The following is a 19,176-nucleotide window of genomic DNA, read 5'->3' as shown; positions in this document are numbered from 1 at the left end:
AACATTTGTTTCCTTGATACGAGAGTTGAGTTCAAAAATGGTTCCGGTCAGTTGAATAACATGGCTGCTGGGAGGGTGGCAGTTTTCTCATTATGCCCCCCCCTTTCGAAGAAGAAGGGGTATATTGTTTTGCTCATGTCGGTCCGTCCGTCCACCAGATGGTTTCCGGATGATAACTCAAGAGCGCTTATACCAAGGATCATGAAACTTCATAGGTACATTGATCATGACTCGCAGATGACTCCTATTGATCTTTAGGTCACTAGGTCAAAGGTCAAGGTCACGATGACCCGAAATAGTAAAATGGTTTCCGGATGATCACTCAAGAACGCTTATGCCTAGAATCATGAAACTTCATAGGTACATTGATCATAACTCGTAGATGACCCCTATTGATTTTCAGGTCACTAGGTCAAAGGTCAAGGTCACGATGACCCAAAATAGTAAAATGGTTTCCGGATGATAACTCAAGAACGCTTAGGCCTAGGATCATAAAACTTCATAGGTACATTGATCATGACTCGAAGATGACTTTATTGATTTTCAGGTCACTAGTTCAAAGGTCAAGGTCGGGGTGACCTGAAATAGTAAAATGGTTTCTGGATGATAACTCAAGAACGCTTATGCCTAGGTTCATAAAACTTCATACGTATTTTGATCATGACTCGCAGATGACCCCTATTGATTATCAGGTCACTATGTCAAAGGTCAAGGTCACAGTGCCAAATAACGTATTCACACAATGGCTGTCAAGTTCACGGTGACTCAACTTAGAAAAATGGTTTCTGGATGATAACTCAAGAATGCTTACGCCTAGGATCATGAAACTTCAAAGGTATATTGATCATTACTCGCAGATGAAATAATGATGAAACTTGACTAGGATGTTTGTCTGGACAATATCTAGGTCAAGTTTGACATTTGGTAAAGATTGAATGAACCAACTCCTCTCAGGTGAGCGAACTAGGGCCATCTTGGCCCTCTTGTTTGTACCCTCTATTTGACATTGTCGACGCAGGCCCTTTTTAAATGTACCCTGGGTACTATTAAATATACTTTAAAGTACTTTTGATAGGGATAATATACTAAAATGTACCTGGCCAAATAAGACTGTACCCAAATTTTATTCGCTATGGGAAACGAAACAATCTTGAACAAAACCTGCCTTAACATGCTAATAGTGTGTGAGTGTGAATGTTACTGTGAAATCAATACTATTCACTTGTTATTTATTTTGTTTGATTTTGTGTGGTGACCACACGAGTTTAACAAAAAAATTGCCAAATGACCAACGAAAATGTCATTGTTTTCCGAACAACAAAATTTAACAACCGCAAATGTAATGATTTTATAGTGATAGTTTTTTATTTACCTAGGATGAGGATACAGCTGGTGTCGCTGATGGTTCAACAGCCGCGGGCGCTGCTGATAGTGTGATTGAGGAGCTACGAAAACAGTTTGGTATCACTGTGGTGCAGTAAGAGTCCTGGGAGATGCATAGCTAAGCATAATGTGATGATGTTGATGATTTCAGTTAAATTAATTGTTAATTATTCTATAACTGATGTTTAAAGATTTTTTGTTCATGTCAACAAAATTGTTTGAGGTTTTATAAAAGTATTCTGAAGAATGTGTGTGATTAAGTACAGAATTTGAATTGTAAGGATGTTCCATGAAGTTGTTTTGTTATAACATCTTTATTAAATGGACCTTTTCACGTTTTGGTTGGTTGACAAAACTTATAAAACAGCTTTCAGATTCGCAAATGTTCGTTGTAGTGATGATAGTTGTGAGGAAACAGTTACACTGAAATTTTATCGTGCTCTCATATCTCCATTATATGCATCTTTTAACGATTTAAAAACCTGCAATTTATAAAGTGTTGCAACGCGAATCGATTGAATAATTTGTGATCCTAGCAGTATTGCTTATATAAAGTATAAAATACATCACTTATTGTTTGAGAACGGATGGTCGAGTGGTCTAAGCGTTAGAATTTAACCCAGGTGTCAGTGGTTCGAGCCCAGTTGAGGTTTTTCTTTTTTTAATGTAAATCTTGTGTTTTACTGGAACTGTTTAGATCCAATGTTTACATGTATCAATATAACGCATTTAATGACAAACTTCAATATCTGCCAAAATCTGTGAAAGAGTCCCTTTAATTTGTATTGTAGTGGTTATATTGCACTTTGTTCTACTCAAAGCCGTACAAAACACTCTTGTATTTGAGTTATTTAAATATGCTAATCAGAGGTTATATGGTATTTCTAACGTGCATCAAGCATTAAGAACTAACTATTATTAGGATTTAATGTAGCATATTTCTATAACAATATTTTTAGTTTTTTACATAAATATAAATAGTGATTTTAAAGTGATCATCATGTGATTCTCGGACACTTAAAAGTAACAAAAAATGTATATTATTTGAAATTCTCAATAAAACATTTTGTACGTTTATGTAGATTTTGTTTATGTTTGTCTCCTATAAAATCCATGTGAACTTATTTGATAAATTGCTTGTTTCTTGTTGCTATTCATTGCTTTTTCGTTCAAAATATCTTCAGATTTTCGGATTTAAAATTCAGCTTTTAAAATCATTAATGCTATTAATTACCTATAGTTTTAACTATTTTTTAGAATATAATTTTAGGGTGTGAAAATGTTACACAAACAATTTTACATATATTTTGTTGTTTTTGTCCGATTGATTGAATTTGCATTTGCGACAAGGAGAACGATAAAAGCTGCAGAATGAATACTCTACCATGAATAAATGGACACACAATAATTAATTTGAAAATTGAAATTAACTTTTCTATTGTTTGTATACTTTATGTGTATCAAATACTTTATATAAGGATTTGAACGATTAAAATGGCCAAAATAAATAAATTGTAATCATATGTAGTATTGTTTGTTTTACTGCCACAAAGGACTAGGTTCACGAAAGTGGCTATTTGGGAAAATCAAATGCAATAAATTGCATTATTTGATCATTTTTTATGTTATATAACATTCGTTTATGCAATAAATACAATACAGGAGCTTCTTTTGACCAATAGGAACTTGATTGATTTTTGGCAGTATGACAACAATTCAGAAATTTTCAGCGAAAAATGCTACATTTTATGGCTATAAAAATGTGTTCCGCAACAAACTACATTTATATTATATATATATATTTATCACATTTTACCAAACATGCTACTTCTTTATGTGAGCTAAGTTTAAAGGTGTCGCAATTTGCGGAATATATTTTTAACATTTGAGATTGTCAATGCTTAGTATGTGTTTTAAATTACAAGAAGTATTACCAATTTAAATTTACCCTTACCATTCTTATCAATGATGTTCGTTTCGAATAAAATCGAGTCTAATCGACACATGTGTATTTTGGTCACTGATAAATTTTCGGAGAATATCTATCCGGAATAATCGTTTTCACGGGAAACAACTCTGCTAGTCAATGACAAACAGAGTACTGTACTGTAATGACTACTGTTGACTGCGTCGTTAACAACCGTTTAAGTTTGCGTGATTTATTTAATTTACCGCGATGAGAAAATAAGGTTAACACTTCTTTTCATACAATTTATGGGGTCAAATTATTTAAACTCTTAAATGTTTTACTCAATTGATCTAGCTGTAAATAGCATTGATTTTTTATTGCGATTCGTGTCGTTAAAAATGTTGCAGACAACAGGTATAGTAAATATGGTATTTTGTGTGTCACGCGTAAATATAATTATGCTACTGTATTGGCTTTAAAATGATAAAAACGTATTAAATTAGCTTGAGAAATGTAAAATAACATGATTAAAGGTAAATTGAACGATATAAAAACGGTGTTTGGTTTCGTTTTCCTTTTCGATTCAGTCATTATCATTTAGCGTTATATTTCGTGAATTTAATAAAAGAGACCATAGCGTAAGGATCCCTGCAGATCTTTGAACTCCCGGCCTTCCATTAATACTTTATGTAAATAATTTATTCTGATGGAACATAACACACTGTTATGTCGATTTTGACGTATAATCACGTATATCTAGGAAAGTGCATCTGAAAGTTTCAAAATTAAAAAACAAATTATTTACATCCATACCATATACTTATGTTCCTTAAAATCATACCCAAGCCATTATTTGTGTAACATACGCTTAACATACATGTATGTAGTTTTTATTTCACAAGCCTGCAAGATTATACCTAACTAGATTGTATATTTATCTGTTTTTCCCATATATTTTGACCCACACGATACGAGTAGTGAATTTTGTTGCTGATACAAAGATGCACACTTGTTTCATCAGTAGTAACCTTATGATTCTGAATGCAAATAGCATATTATGTTGCATATAAAATTATGCAAACTTGTTGCAAACAAAACCTTTCAATTTAAAGTAAAAAAAGGTTAAACCGTTTTAGTAAATTGCCAGATCAAATGCATAAGTATTATTTTTTGCATCGAATATACATATAGTGTGAAGCTAATGATGGTGTCCTAAAACTAATGAAAAATCACATAGAGTAAAACAAGATATAATTTCTGCATATGTTAGTGTGCGTGAGAGAGATATTGGAAATTTATTTCTGTTAAACTTAGTATCAATTTTAAAATGAATATTCAATTATGTTAACTATTACACCAAATAGTATTATGTGCAGTATGTACATTATGTGAGTAACTGCTGATAAGGGATCCCCACCAGTATTTGAACCCGGATTTCCTTGCCATATGGCAAGGTGTGTTTGCTTACACTAAAAAAGCAATATTGGTTGCAATTATATATGTCATATATCTTATATACACTATTTCCAAAAGTAAAGAAACAAACATGTGTAAATACACGTTTTGAAGTTTATTAAACATAATTCATTCTCCCTCTGCTTTAAAGGCAGATGTCACTTTACTTATAACATATACCATTAGGGCTTTGGACCTTCTAGCTTTTATATAAGAAAAACACAAATGAATAAATCACTGAGTCATACTGAATTTAAACTAGGCAGCATTACGATTGTATTTGCATTTTTACTTTAATTGATACATAGCCCTTCACCTTAGGGGCCTCTTGCCACTCTTCATACATTTTTCAAGGACTTAAAGGGAAAACACCAATGGCTATAATACTGTTAATAATATGTCCACCAGTGTTCCTATCCTCAAAATACGTATTTCTGCTGGGGTATGGTACAGTCCTGTTGTACTGTCTCCGGAACTCCCCTGCCTGCTCAGCCACAAGCTTCCTTTTCCTGTAGTGCTTTGTAGTTTACTGCAGGTTAGGTACGGATGGGGCTCTCCACAAGCCCTGAACCTGAAATCAGACAATCATGTACTTAATCAGAATATATTTTTTCAACTATGAACTGACTTTCTTACAGTAATTGATTAGTATAGACAAAGCAAATGTTCTCCTAAATAAAGTGATCTATAAAATAACCCATGAAAATATTACAATACCAAAATAATATTTAAGCTTAATAGGTAAAGATAACAGAGTTTTATATACATAACGAATAGTATGGCCTCGAAACATGGAAAAGAAGCTCCATCTACAAACTTACACCATTTTATGGAGACGTGACCCTTACTGCTGTAGGTGAACAGGACATTTGAACTCCACTGTTGGTCCACCGCTGTCACATAGGCACGCAAATACTCAAGTAATTGAAATTCTTGAAATACGGACGATTAGATGTGAACCATCTTACAATTAATTTATTAGAGGAGTTTTGAATTTAGCCATTAAAATTTTAAGTATAGCAGCTACCTGTTCGTTAATAAGACTACAATCAATACCTGAGATATATCGCTCAAGAACACCAAAACACGATACCGGTAAGATAATTACACAGAAAAGGTATCACGGACACCGGATAAATGCATCATTACCTTTTGATGGATAACTTTCAGCACCACTATTATTATAAATGACATTTAACATTATATTTAATTCTTGTGCAAATAAATGAAACATAAGAACTCACAAATTATGTATATCTACATATTTCTTCATCTTTAGGCCTTATTAATATATAATAAATACAGGAAATGTGCTCAGTGCATTATAATATTTGCAAACTTATCTCAAGTATTTAAATTGCTAGTTATTTTGAATTAAAATTTATTACCTTGTCTAGCAGCCTCCATTTGTTCGGCCTTCCTTACACGCAAGTTGCCACTCATTTCCATTCTGGTAGAAAACTTAGCGTGGGTAAGGTTTGACCTAAGGGGTCTTTGGCGGACAGACTGTTCCGGTAACTGCTTTCGGGCCTGGTCAGAAGACAGCATGGTAAACAACGTGGCCATGGGGATGGAAACACCCGGAGCGGGTGTTGTTCTCCCATCCTGTTCCGCTCGGTTGTGCTCATTAGCATACATGTCTTGAATAGTTATAGCTATTTTAAGCTTATTGTATCGATCTTGATAGTTTTGAGGAAAAACATTGAAAGAGGATGAACATTTACAAGTACGCGTTTGATAATGCTTCTTTTCTTTTTTGTAGAAAAGAGGTATTAAATTAAAAAAAACTCTGAAAATATATGTGTCTCTCTATCAGTCTTTATTTACAATAGCACGTTTCTCAAATCTTATCTTATTGAATATAGCTTCTTTAACGAAATATTCGCGTTTACAACATCTGGAACTTGTTAAATAAGCGAACATTCAAAAATGAATCATTAATGTGTTTATTTGCAAATAAATAAATAAATAGTTTGTTGTGTTACAAATAATACACGATAAACCAACACAGTTATTTGCTAAAGTTCAAAACAGAACAGAACAGAACATAATAGTTTATTTTAGACTTAAGCATGTGAAGCTCATCGTCTTTAACATACATATAAATAACAGCATGCGTTGAAGTACACACAAAAACACACATCATTTTAAAGAATAAATAATCTAAATAAACACGAAATAAACATATTTCGTGAACATATTTCGTGAGAATGGTACATGGATGGGTTTAATACACAGTGGTCACACAATGTTATGCATATAGGTTTACAAATATAGGTATAATTACATATTTCTGACCTTATTTTGTTGTAAAAAATGTATTTCTATTTAACACTACATATATATGACATTTTCTCTTATTTTAAAGCATGTTAAACAATACATGGCTAGCTTTCTTAATACGTCTTGTTTGAGCTATTAAGTAGTTTAATAAACGTGAACATGTTTGGTCGGATTCTATAATATTTCGGAATTAATGCATTCCTAACATCATTATAATAAGGACATTTAAGAACAAAGTGAAATTCATCCTCGATGTCATTTAGGTTACATAATATACATTTGCTTTGATCTCTGTCAATTATTCTGGTGTCTGCCCGTTTCTATGAATAATTTGTGAGAGAACAAACGTAATTTTGGTCCGTGTATATACCGTCTTTTCCTTTTTCATTTAACATTCGAAACAACGAAACACGAAAATCAACGCATATAAGTTCATATTCCGATTTTCTAATAACCGAAACTTAAAAAAAAACACGAAAACAAAATTAACTTCTTTATATCGTTTTTCGTTGTACTTATTATAAAATAAAAAACGAAATTGATTTCCCTGTTCATATTTTGTTTCAATTCATATGACAAAAATAAATGTTTGAAAATTGGAACGGATTGATTGATCTCGTTTACCGTTCTTGGTTTGAAAAAACGCTATACGAAAAACGAAAAACAAGTGGCGTTTGCGGGATGTGCTGCTGTCTTGGGGAGGTAACTCTTTAGTGTTTTTTTGCGCGTATCTTTCTCCCTTACATAAGACTTAATCACTTATTTCCATCAGCATGACTTCCTACGTGCTTTTTTCGTGGAGGTGAAGACACGCCCGTAAGGGACAGAGACGTGAATATTTTCAGTTGTTTTTGCCAGGTATTGTATTTTTCCAATTTTAAATGATCATAATCTTGACATCGAACGGTTTTCCAACGTACCGGTATTTCATGCCGATCCAGCCGATTAGAAAGGGCTATAATTAGCCTCTTATGACACTTCTTGTTCTTTGCCCATATGCTATGTAAATTCAGTACCTATTTTACACAAAAAAACAGAATCGTTTTAATCCTATTATCATTGGGGAGTTCCTTACATTTTAAGAGCTGCAATACCCCGTCCCCTGAGTCCCGTATTCCTATTTGTATTACCCGTTAGACCCGCATGACAATTTAATAATCGGCGGCGGCTGCTAAAATGTCCCTATGTTTTACTTTGAACGTCACCTTGCATCATAGAATAAATAAAAACAAATGTTTTAATCTTATGGAACGTTAAAGTGCAAGGTGTCTAATATATAATTTCCAATTTGTTCGATTAATAACAAATACATGTTGCATTTAACAACTGCATTGTGATATGTCTAGTGATTTTAGCTCTAAGACAAGAGTTATAACCAAACACCTTATATGAAACCGCTTTGCACTTGAAGAAAATGAAATCAACTTAAATATAATTAATAAATGTGCCAATTTAATAACTTATTAAACAACATATGTAATGTTCCAGAAAGAGCGCCCAAGATATAGTTAATGCTAACAAGATATAAACATTCCAATGATATCATAACGCCGCTTAATATTTTTTCCTTTAAACGTCACGTTACTTAAAGAAGGAGAATATCATGCGTCACGCCTATAGAATCTACTTGCACTCGTTGAAATGTTCCGTTTAAGACCTTGGTTCTCTCCTAAAATGAAACTCGAATGCCATTATAGAAAAGTGTTTACATTTGTAACAATACGTGTATGATTGAGTCAATGATATATATGAGGAGCGCCCAATCAAGCTTGCATGATCTGTTAAAGTACTTTTATTAGTCGAAAAGTGTATTATTTTATTCGTTTTATACACATCCAGTTCATTTTAACAGTCCTTCAAAAATTGGACAAAATCTGTACACCAAACAAAAACGTTATTAAAAATAAATAAATAAATTTGTAACAACGTCAGAGTTGTAACTTATAAAATAAAATCCATTGACATAATGTACTATACTTAGCGTTGATTTTTCTGTTATTTGAATGTAGTGTTCTCGCAAAGAGTTTCAAATAATGTTATAATTGTTATAAGCAAATTTTCTTTATTCTATAAAGGGAGAACCAAATATAATCATGCTAATAAAATTTAAAAAGAACTCAGTGCGTGAACCGATAGCTTTATAACAACATAAATTAATACATTCAGGGCCAGTGTCGCAGCCTACATTTGCAACTTGTTGCAAATCACTGGTTGGATGCAAGAACTGCATGGACACCTGGTACGAAAGCCCACCGCCAGCCAGTTACCCGAAGTGTATGAGCCAGGACGGCACACGACGTGCCATGACAGGGCTTTATGAGGCCGTTCATGCTCTTAGAAATAGTTCGCCATACTTATTGAATGTACATGTGTATATGTTTAGCAATAATGTGGATTTTTTGTTGCATTTCTTAAACAGATATGAATACAGTGTAGTAAATAATTCGATTTTTATTTATTACTTGAAGAGAAAGGCTTCGCCGAACAAAGATATTTCATTGTGCAATGATTATTGTAATGCATGTTATACATTAAATCAAATCCAATGACTTGAAACAAAAGCAGGCATGTATATTGGTATATAACTTTACTGTTGATCTATTGATTATTCCATTAGAATAGTCAAAAAGAGCCGTGCCAAGACTCGTCTGTTCTTCCTCTATACTACATGTAATAGTGAACATTTTACTATTCAAAATAATAGTTTCAAAGGGAGGAAACTGCGCACTAAGATAAATCATGAGTTATCATCCAAATAAAGCTGCGCAGCGCCCCTCGTTTTCCGTTTTCCGTGTATCGTTTTATCAAATCAAGAACGATAATTAAGAGCAGGCGCTTTGTTTCAATTTTCAAATATTGATTTTTTTAAATTTAATTTGAAACGAAATAGGAATAGACATACACGTTTCGTGTTTTATGTTGTAATTAGTAAAACGAAAAACGATATAAATAAGTCGATTTGTTCTTTGTTTTTTGTATTTGTTTCGGTTATAAGAAAATCGGAATATGAACTAATATGCGTTTATTTTCGTGTTGTCGAATGCAAAACGAAAAACGAAAAGATGGTATGTACACGGACCAATTTTGCAATAATGTTCCTATGTTTTTTGTTGTCAACAATATCAAGATACGATGATCTTTCAAAAACCGGTTTGAGTTCCTTATATAGGATCATTAAGCTACACGACGTCGCACTGACATCCCAGTTGGTAATATACTGGTCTCGTAATCTGTTTTTGAAAAACGGGATAAAGTGATCATTGTTAACAGATTCGGGGAATAGCCATACATCGGTGAAACCGGTTTGGTTAAGAATGTCCCGTATTTTCGATGACCAATTGTTAGCATTATTTTTACGTTCAATTTCTAACCTTTGTAAAAAAAAATTGTTTAAGAATACGATTTCCCTGTTTCACAGTATGTAATTTAAAAACATATTTAACCATCCTGACATATCTGTCGATATGCAAGGGCAATCGACCAGCTTCGACATATAGCGATAGTGAATTTGTTGACATTTTAACGTTCAATAGTCTTTTACAGAATTTACGGTGAACGCGTTCAATATTTTCCGCTTTGATGGATCCCCAAACTTCGCAGTTATAGTTTAAAATTGATGATACATATGCGTCAAATGAATTAAACATGATATTTATGGGTACGTCCATATCTTTCGTTAGGTTGAACAAAGAATGCATTACTTTTAATGCTTTGCCATATAGTGTATTTGTTGCGGGCACAAACGATCCGCCACTTGACAAGGTAATTAAAATTGTTCACAATTTCTAGTTCTTGACCTTTATAAGTCCATTTGAATGCTTTACTGATTGAACCCCCTTTTCGGAATACCATGACCTTTGTTTTTTCAATGTTAACTGTTAAATTCCATTTATCGCAGTAGGTTTCTAAATTGTATAATGAGTCTTGAAGACCCTCTTGTGTTTCAGAAAATAAGACCGCGTCGTCTGCGAATAATAAGAGAACTTTGGAAAATACACACTATATGGACAAAGAAGGAAAACGAAAAGTTAAACATCAGAATATAGATGTATAAACAATTCCTGAACATTGAATTACATATTTTACAAATGCATTTATTGTTCGTATACATATATTTTATATGAATTAATGTATGGTCACCATACTCTTCCGATAATTACAGCAAAAGTAGTAATTTATTAAGTGCATCTGTTTTTAATGATCACCCCTGATATTGGTCGCTGCACTGTGACCATAGCAGGGTGTCAATAAACATGGGTATAGCACACGCGTTGGGTCCGATAATGAAGTAAGGTAGGCCTTTACAGAGGCCTTCACATTATTATATTATAACCCTGTTTATTGACACTCTGCTGTGGTCAGAGTGCAGCGACCATTATAAGGGTTAATCAATAAAAATATTAAAACAGAATTGTAAACGTGTACCCATTTTAAATATAAAAAATCTTAACTCTCGATAGGATCAATAATACATGCTAATATTGCTACTAAAATATAAGATTTACAAATGTGCGGCAACTGATCAGTGTTTACTTAATGATTCAAATGCATCTAATGAAACGCAAAGAATTACACCGCGCCGTGAAATTAGCAAGGGACATAATAACTCACATTAATTTAAGCAACTGTTTTTTGTTTGTTTAACGTGTTTTATTTGTAACACAACAAATGATATAATTATTTATTTTATATTGAAAATGTTCTGAATTAGTTAAAGAAATACTATTTATTAATTGACTTTTCTTCAAATGCTATGCCGCACTATATTTACGCCAGGAAACCGTCCCGAACGGTTTCCTAAACTGTAACGGACGGTTTGTTATCCACAAAATAAATCGCCCGGTACGGTTTACAGGCGCACGAGCGGTTTAAAATTATGTAACTGTCCGATACATTTTGGTAAACTTTCCTGTTACTAAAATCATCGTTATATATATCATGTTTACAAGGTCAGCCTTTTTGAAAAAATATAGAAAGATATAGGTTATATATACTATACGAGTGATGATGATGATGATGATGATGATGATGATGATGATGATGATGATGATGATGATGATGATGATGATGATGATGATGATGATGATGATGATGATGACGACGACGATGATGACAATGACGATGACGACGTCGACGACGACGGTGGCGACTACGACGACGATGATGATGATGATGCAGTTGATGATGATTAAAAGTGCGAGTTTTCGCTGATTGCAGTCAAACACTTTTGTTATTTTATTTGATTAGTATCAGAAATATGCAAAAACTAGTCTGTTGTTCCTTCTATATTATAAAATGTATTTATTTAACTGCATTTTTTAAGGTTCAAAATTCAAGATACAAGTGGAAAAAACTTTATTATTGCTTAATTACTGGACAAACATCCGCCACTTGTTAAGAACTTGGGGAGCACTTTGGGTCACTTATGTTTATGACACCCGTGTTGGGTTACTTTAAAAGGTAAACCAATGATAATTCAACGGTGTTAATTTGTTTTTACAAGTAGTAATTCACCTAAATATTGTTTGTGTATATTCATGTTTGACACATTAATTTCATAAAATCATGTTTTTCAAGAAAATGATTATTAAAAGCTTCACTTACAATCTAAACATACACATTGCAATTAAAATAATTAATGCTATTATGATGAGAGGAATAATTTGCAGCTTTCAAGCCGATACAAGCCTGCTACCCCAAATTAACACTTAGATTGACGCAAATCGCTCCTTCAACAGCTTACGACACAATGTGACATTTGTTGCTCATCCAGATAGTCTCTCTCATAAAAATAAGTCCTGTTGGCTACAATTTATTAAATGTTCTCTTTAAAATTCAGTGATGAAAGCTTAAGTTTTGCAAAAATGCCACAGTCCCCATGCAAAAAAGCATGTTTGCTAAGGAATTCCTGCCCGAGGGGCCACACTAATGTCGGGAAAGTCATTTGGGTGTGATTCCTCTGTAGTTCAGTGTACATTCATTTCACTACCTGGGGATGACTATCAGGATCAATTTTCCCAGCTTGGTGAAGTGTTGACCTTTCAGGATGTTGATGGATCGTCCACAAGCGCTGCACCACTGCGGCCTCGGTACCGGACAGGGAGTCGGATTGAGGTGTACACAAACCCGGAGTCAGGCAAGGATCATCCAGACCTTTAATAAAATAAAATGTTAAGGCCCCTGAAACTGGCAATTTTGTTCAACACTGAGATAAGGAAACACATTAAGGAGACATCATGCCATGGCTTTATCATTATTGTAAGGCAAACTCGAGCAGCTGGGGACTCGGCTCTAAACAAAACAGGTATGCTCTATCATTCCGTGCAAGATGGCATGTCAGAGTTAAAAAGAGCAAACAAACATACAAAAGAGATGCAAAGGAAATTGGAAATTAAATGCCAGAAGTAATTTCAAGTATTACTTTTTGTCTGCAAGGGTTGCTGTGGAAAATAGTGCATAACGCATAGTTTAGCCTGTCGGGGTTCTGCTGGCAAGAACACATCGAAGTCATATCTGCCCGAGAACTGTAAGCTTGAGATAACCATATCTGATGAAGTATTGCTTGAAGAATGCATTCTAATTGTACTTTAACCAGATAGCATTGACAGCACAAGGCTTCAGACCCCCCAAAAGTGTGAGGCTTTCAATAGTGCTTACCTGATACCAGACCGCAATGCCAAAGACAGTGACTTTCTCCCGGAACTGCACAGGCCGCATCCGCAGCACAATCCTTAAGCTCAATCATGGTCTGGCTGACTCTGAAATAGTGAAATCTGAATTTACAGATGCTCCTTTTTCTAATGGTTATGAGTTATTTGCCTATCTTAGTAAAAGCAATCACAATGACATGCTAAAGAAGACATGTGCATTTCCGAAAAGACATACAGCTGCCCGATACTTGACTAGGAAAAGGCGCTATGGTCTTCACTCTGAAATTCATTACTCTAAGGGCTTAACAGAACCAAAGCCAGATCTTACAGCTAAATGGCCCCACCTACAGCTAAATATGCTTTATAGGTTGAAAATAAAGTTATTTGTCTGAAGAACTAGCGTTATTAACTCATCAGCTATGTTGCTCCACCGGCCGCAATGCTGTAAACATAGTGTATATATGGAAATACCTAGTCTACCTCATGCGACGCACCACTACGTCCACTGTAAATACACAGCTAAGTTAGTTATTTAACGAACAAACTGATATTCATATTTGAATTAAACAATCAGTATGATGACTCTCATTGAAATCATGTCCAGTGCACCAGTCAGAGCAAGACAGCTGCGGAGTGTTGACCGTCTGCGGCTCAAGGGACAAATGGTCGGGCCTACAAACAAAGAGAAAAATGGCATAAATGGGTTGCATTCATGTGATTTGGCATATTTTTCATCTTGCTCTCTACCTGAAACTTCAATCTTTGGACATAATAATATTTACATTCAAGATTTGTTGGAAATGTAACCCTTACTTGTCCATACCAGGTCCCCCTCCCATCCGGAACAGTCCAAAACCACCTAAAACATCCATTTGAACCAAAATATTGACATCTCTCATCTATTTTAGCACCCAAATCATCAAAACATTCATTATAATTCATGTTCTACTTGTCTCGCTTGCAGACGAATCCATGTGACCTTGACATTGCAGTAAATGTGCTTTTTTAAGTTTATATTACACTAATTACGATTCCCATAGGGTCCGATTATAAAACTGACAAATTTCACAGCATTTTTCTTGCCTTTTCGACGTATCAATTTTTCCGAACCTGGTATCATTTTAAAGATGGATCTGTCCTCTTCCAATAATTGCAATCAAAAACATACCGTCTCGCAACTTCTAAGAAAGTAAATCGCTGTCGAATGAACCCACCGTAGAAAAACGTGTTTCAGAATCCTAATTTCGACAAAAGCCCCACACAATAGAAAACACACCCTCAAAAGTCCATCTTTTAAGTTAGCTTCCAATCCAAGGCATCAAAGTACTCCAGACACATACAGGATATTACAAATAACCACAAAAGACATGCCTCACATTGTTAAATGGCTTATATTCAAGAAGAGAAAAGGAACTCTTTAGAAATAGGCACTACTTTCGAATGGACCACGGAGGGATACACAATGATTTAGTGTAATGAAACCGTAAGGCTCAGCACGCCATTTTGTCTACCAAATAGCTAAAACCGAACAAACGCATTCAATGTATATTTGAGTGGATATTTAAGATCGCATGCATTAAATTAAGAAATATGACTTTTAAATGTACGACAATTCGTGCAAAAACTTGAGAGTTTTAATGCAACTCTTTGGAACTATTTTATCGCTCATTTACGCAGATGGAATCATTCCATGCACTTCACAAATGTAAACAATTGAACATACTTTTTTATTGAGTGACGTTAGGAATTGCTTCGACGTGTGTATGTATGTTGGTTTCTTAACATAAATAACATATCAATTTTATATAATAATGAATTAAGACTGATATAAGATATCATGGTATGAGATGGTTTACTTTAATGCAGTAAATGCAATGTAACCGTCGTGCAAGAGATTGTTTAGTATACTGTAACCTCAATGTGTCTATCTATGTGTGTTATGTATGGGTGTAAGAAAATATTGTTTGAACCTTATACTTATTATAGACCTATTTGTGTATGATATTTTAAGAAGGCCACATTGTAAAAAAGTATTGATTCATTTGCATAATATGTATAATGTGTCATTGTCTTTATGTGTAACCTTCTGTAAATAAAGCTTTTATTATTATTATTATTATTAATGATGAACGCTTGGAATGATCATGACATGAATGAGACGCTTTCATAACAATAGACCGTTCTGAGCCCAACACAGAGGTGGATGTAATGTGACCGTCGTGCAAGAGATTGAGTAATCATGTGTATTTGACGAGCTTTGGCAAACGCCTACGCCCAAAACAATGGCTACCCAATCAAAAAAATGAAGTTCTAATTCTGGCATAACGAAAGCTCCGCCCAGAAAATACAATTGACCAATTAAAAAACATAAACGTCTCGATCGGACATTTCAGTACGGCGCGCCCACCAATGAAAAAATGACGATTAGTTAAAGCTGGATGCCGAAGGCATGAATTTCATTTAATTTTAAGAGATAAATAAAAAATTATATTTAACAGAAATGAAACTTTGAAAATAATTGTAAAGGAGGTTATCATTACTTATCTAAACATTAAGACATTATTGATCAATCGATTCTTTCATAAATTAATAAGGGGTCTCACACCCTAGTAAAAAGTAACCACTGTTAAGAAATTAATTTAATGTATTTAATAAAGTTGCTATAATTGCGAATCTGAGATTCTTATTTTTGTATTGTCTTCGTTTTGCCTGTATTCACGAACAAATTCAGTGATTGGTTTTATTATTTCCTCCTCATATTAAGCTAGTATCGTTTTAAAGAAGATTCTCCATAGTTTTGTAATAACGGAAAACAATGTTGAATTTCTTAAGTCTAGTAGTTTTAAGGTGGCATAATTTTCTTGGAAATGTCCGTGAAAACAAATGCCCATGTATTATTTATATTTATCCCACTTTTACAGCGAATTCGGTTGATTACATTTCTGCTATAATCAACGGCACGAAATGACGCCAAGTCTCGTGCTTTTTGTTTTCTAAGCCTCGCATGATACACCCGATCTATAATCAACATTTACCTATTATTCTTTATTTATACAGCTGCCTTTAATACTGATTGTGCGTGTATAGGCATGTCAGGTCTTCTTTATCAGCTAAAAATTGGAATTCTGCGTTGAGTGTGTCCGTTGTCCATTTACTTACATTAACCAACGTAAAAACGTGAACCGCAAATCAAACTACAATTATAATTAGCGTATTTGTTGACAGTAATGAAAAAATGAACGCCGAAACTTTCGCAATGACTGAATTTTCGGAATACTAGAATACAGTACCCAACCTTGAACGTAAGGATAACTAACACTATTACTTAAAAACAAAATCACAGACTTAAACGTTTACAAAAAATCTGTCAAACGCGCATTTGATAACAAAACGCGTTTTTTTTCGCATGCATACGAACCTTGTTTCTTTGAATCACCAAATAACTGATACAAATATTTATAAAAAAATACGAACTATTATGTGATGATATTATCGATAACAGAAACTATTTAAATCTTCAAATAAATTAGATAAAATTGCTTCGCTTCCTTTTATTGTTCAGGGACCTATTCAACCACATAGGTCCCTGTATTGTTCTTCAATACAATAAGTCGTCGCGCGCGAGCATTCAGGGGCGGTTATCCGGGAGTTATCGAGTTCTGGGGCGTGCTTTAAATCTATAAATAGGACAAATCTAAATATAGTGCACATAAGCCCCGCCTTTTCATCGGTTTTCATCGGTACGCATGCGCAATGAAATAAGCGCAAACACACGCAAAACAAACACTTAAAAACGGTTTAAAACGGTTCAAAACGCAATCGCTATTAATCGCAACCTTGCGGAACACAATCGCTAACTCTACTGTATAAGGAAAAATTCATCGCCCCTTGGCAGCCATGTTTTTCAAGCAAACGTAACCACTTTTTAACTCCTCCATAATAGCATTAAGGAAAATCTTCTAACAAAAATTCATAAAGATTGGACAATAATTTTGGCCTCTAGAGTGTCATGATTATCAACCAATTGGCATCATTTTTAACCTCGTCCAACATATTATTGGGATGAATCACCATACCAAGTTTCATGAAGATTTGACAATAAATGTGGCTTCTATAGTGTTAACAATGTTTTACTATAGCCATATAAAGCCATTTAAGGAAAAATGCCCTGCCCATTGGCAGCAATGTTTTTCCAATAAACAGAACCATTTTCGAACTCATCCAAGATATCAATGAGACCAATCTTCTGACAAAATGTAATGAAGATTGGACAACAAATGTGGCCTCTAGAGTGTGAACAAGGCAAATTTTTACGCCGTACAACGCACGACGGGCGACGGACGACGGACAAAAGGCGATCACAGAAGCTAACCATGACCTCGTTGTGCTCAGGTGAGTTAAAAACAAAAGAACAAATTCAAATTCATTTTGTCAGTGATTTCCAACCGTCATGTATTTTGTTAACTTTAACATAGGTGACATTTAGATAACAGTGTCATCAGCAGTTATTGTTATTTAAATATGTGTTTAGTAACATGATCAAGCAACATAAAATTTATTAAAAATTGATAGCTTGAGGCAGGATTTTTTTTAATACTGAATAGATTTAGTTTTATGAACAATTTTATTGTGGGTTATAATAAGGGCTTGCTTAGCGTTGGACATTTTTTAAACTCTGATTTCAATGTGTTGGATATGAGAAATTATAAGGATTTTTTCTGGTACTTTAGAATGTGTACTTATTCATCAGAAATGTTTAACTGACAGCATAAGACAACACCATCAGCTGCTCTGGTGAAAAAGATAGTGCAGTGTAACCTTTAATTTCCATTCTCAATCGTCAGTTTAACACTTCCGCTGTCGCGTTGTCAACGAATTTTATTCGAGCATCTCTCCAGAGACACACACTTTGATGTCGGTGGTAACACGTATTGTGTTTGTTATTATGTATAAGGTTGAGTTAACTAGAATTTATAGGCATTCGTGTAACATATTCTTTTACATGTGTTTGTCTGTGTCAGGAAAATGTTTGAGCTTTACGTACGTACTCATAAAAGCTCGAAGCATTCAAGAAGAACGATGTTAAAATAGTTATTATTTTTAAGTTAACACTAATGAGCGCATCATGAACAGCGCGAACTGGACGATCTCGATTTTGTTGTGACGTGTTGCTTCAACACATAGGTGATTGCTTTGCCATTAATGGGTTCTGCTGAGCAATTCCCGTAAAGTCAGACAGATTTTTCAATTAAATGTCTTCATGCAAAGGTGGTTACCGTGTGGCTATGATATTAATTAGTGAAAACATCATTTTGAATGATAAATAATCATATTATAACGAAAAATTAAATTTTCGAAAAAAAAATCACTATCAAATATATATATATAACAAGGTATGCAACTCAAAATTACCCCAAAACGGGGTGCATCGCTTTGAACAGCCATATCTTCATCAATTGTGCAGCGATTTTCACGATCTCGGTCTTATTCAACGCA

The 19,176-nt window shown here is 34.1% G+C and overlaps 2 protein-coding genes across 3 annotated transcripts in view; one reads left to right on the top strand and one right to left on the bottom strand.

The window, feature by feature from the left end:
• The window catches only part of LOC127851088 (uncharacterized), a 33,581-nt gene extending 30,722 nt beyond the window's left edge, over positions 1–2,859 (top strand). The window contains exon 13 of one of the 2 annotated variants that reach the window (XM_052384585.1): positions 1,383–2,859. In XM_052384585.1, coding sequence (XP_052240545.1) covers positions 1,383–1,481 — 99 coding nt within the window. In that variant the 3' untranslated portion in view covers positions 1,482–2,859. Of the gene's footprint in view, positions 1–1,376 lie in introns of both variants that reach the window. The other variant, XM_052384584.1, reaches the window with a different exon arrangement.
• LOC127849905 (thioredoxin domain-containing protein-like) overlaps positions 1–19,176 on the bottom strand; it is a 322,209-nt gene that overhangs the window by 135,335 nt on the left and 167,698 nt on the right. The gene's annotated exons all lie outside the window — the stretch shown is intronic.

The sequence above is a fragment of the Dreissena polymorpha genome, chromosome 11 (assembly GCF_020536995.1).
Source record: "Dreissena polymorpha isolate Duluth1 chromosome 11, UMN_Dpol_1.0, whole genome shotgun sequence".
NCBI lineage: Eukaryota > Metazoa > Mollusca > Bivalvia > Myida > Dreissenidae > Dreissena > Dreissena polymorpha.
The sequence above is the reverse complement of the archived record's forward strand: the minus strand, read 5'-3'. Positions and strand labels throughout refer to the sequence as shown.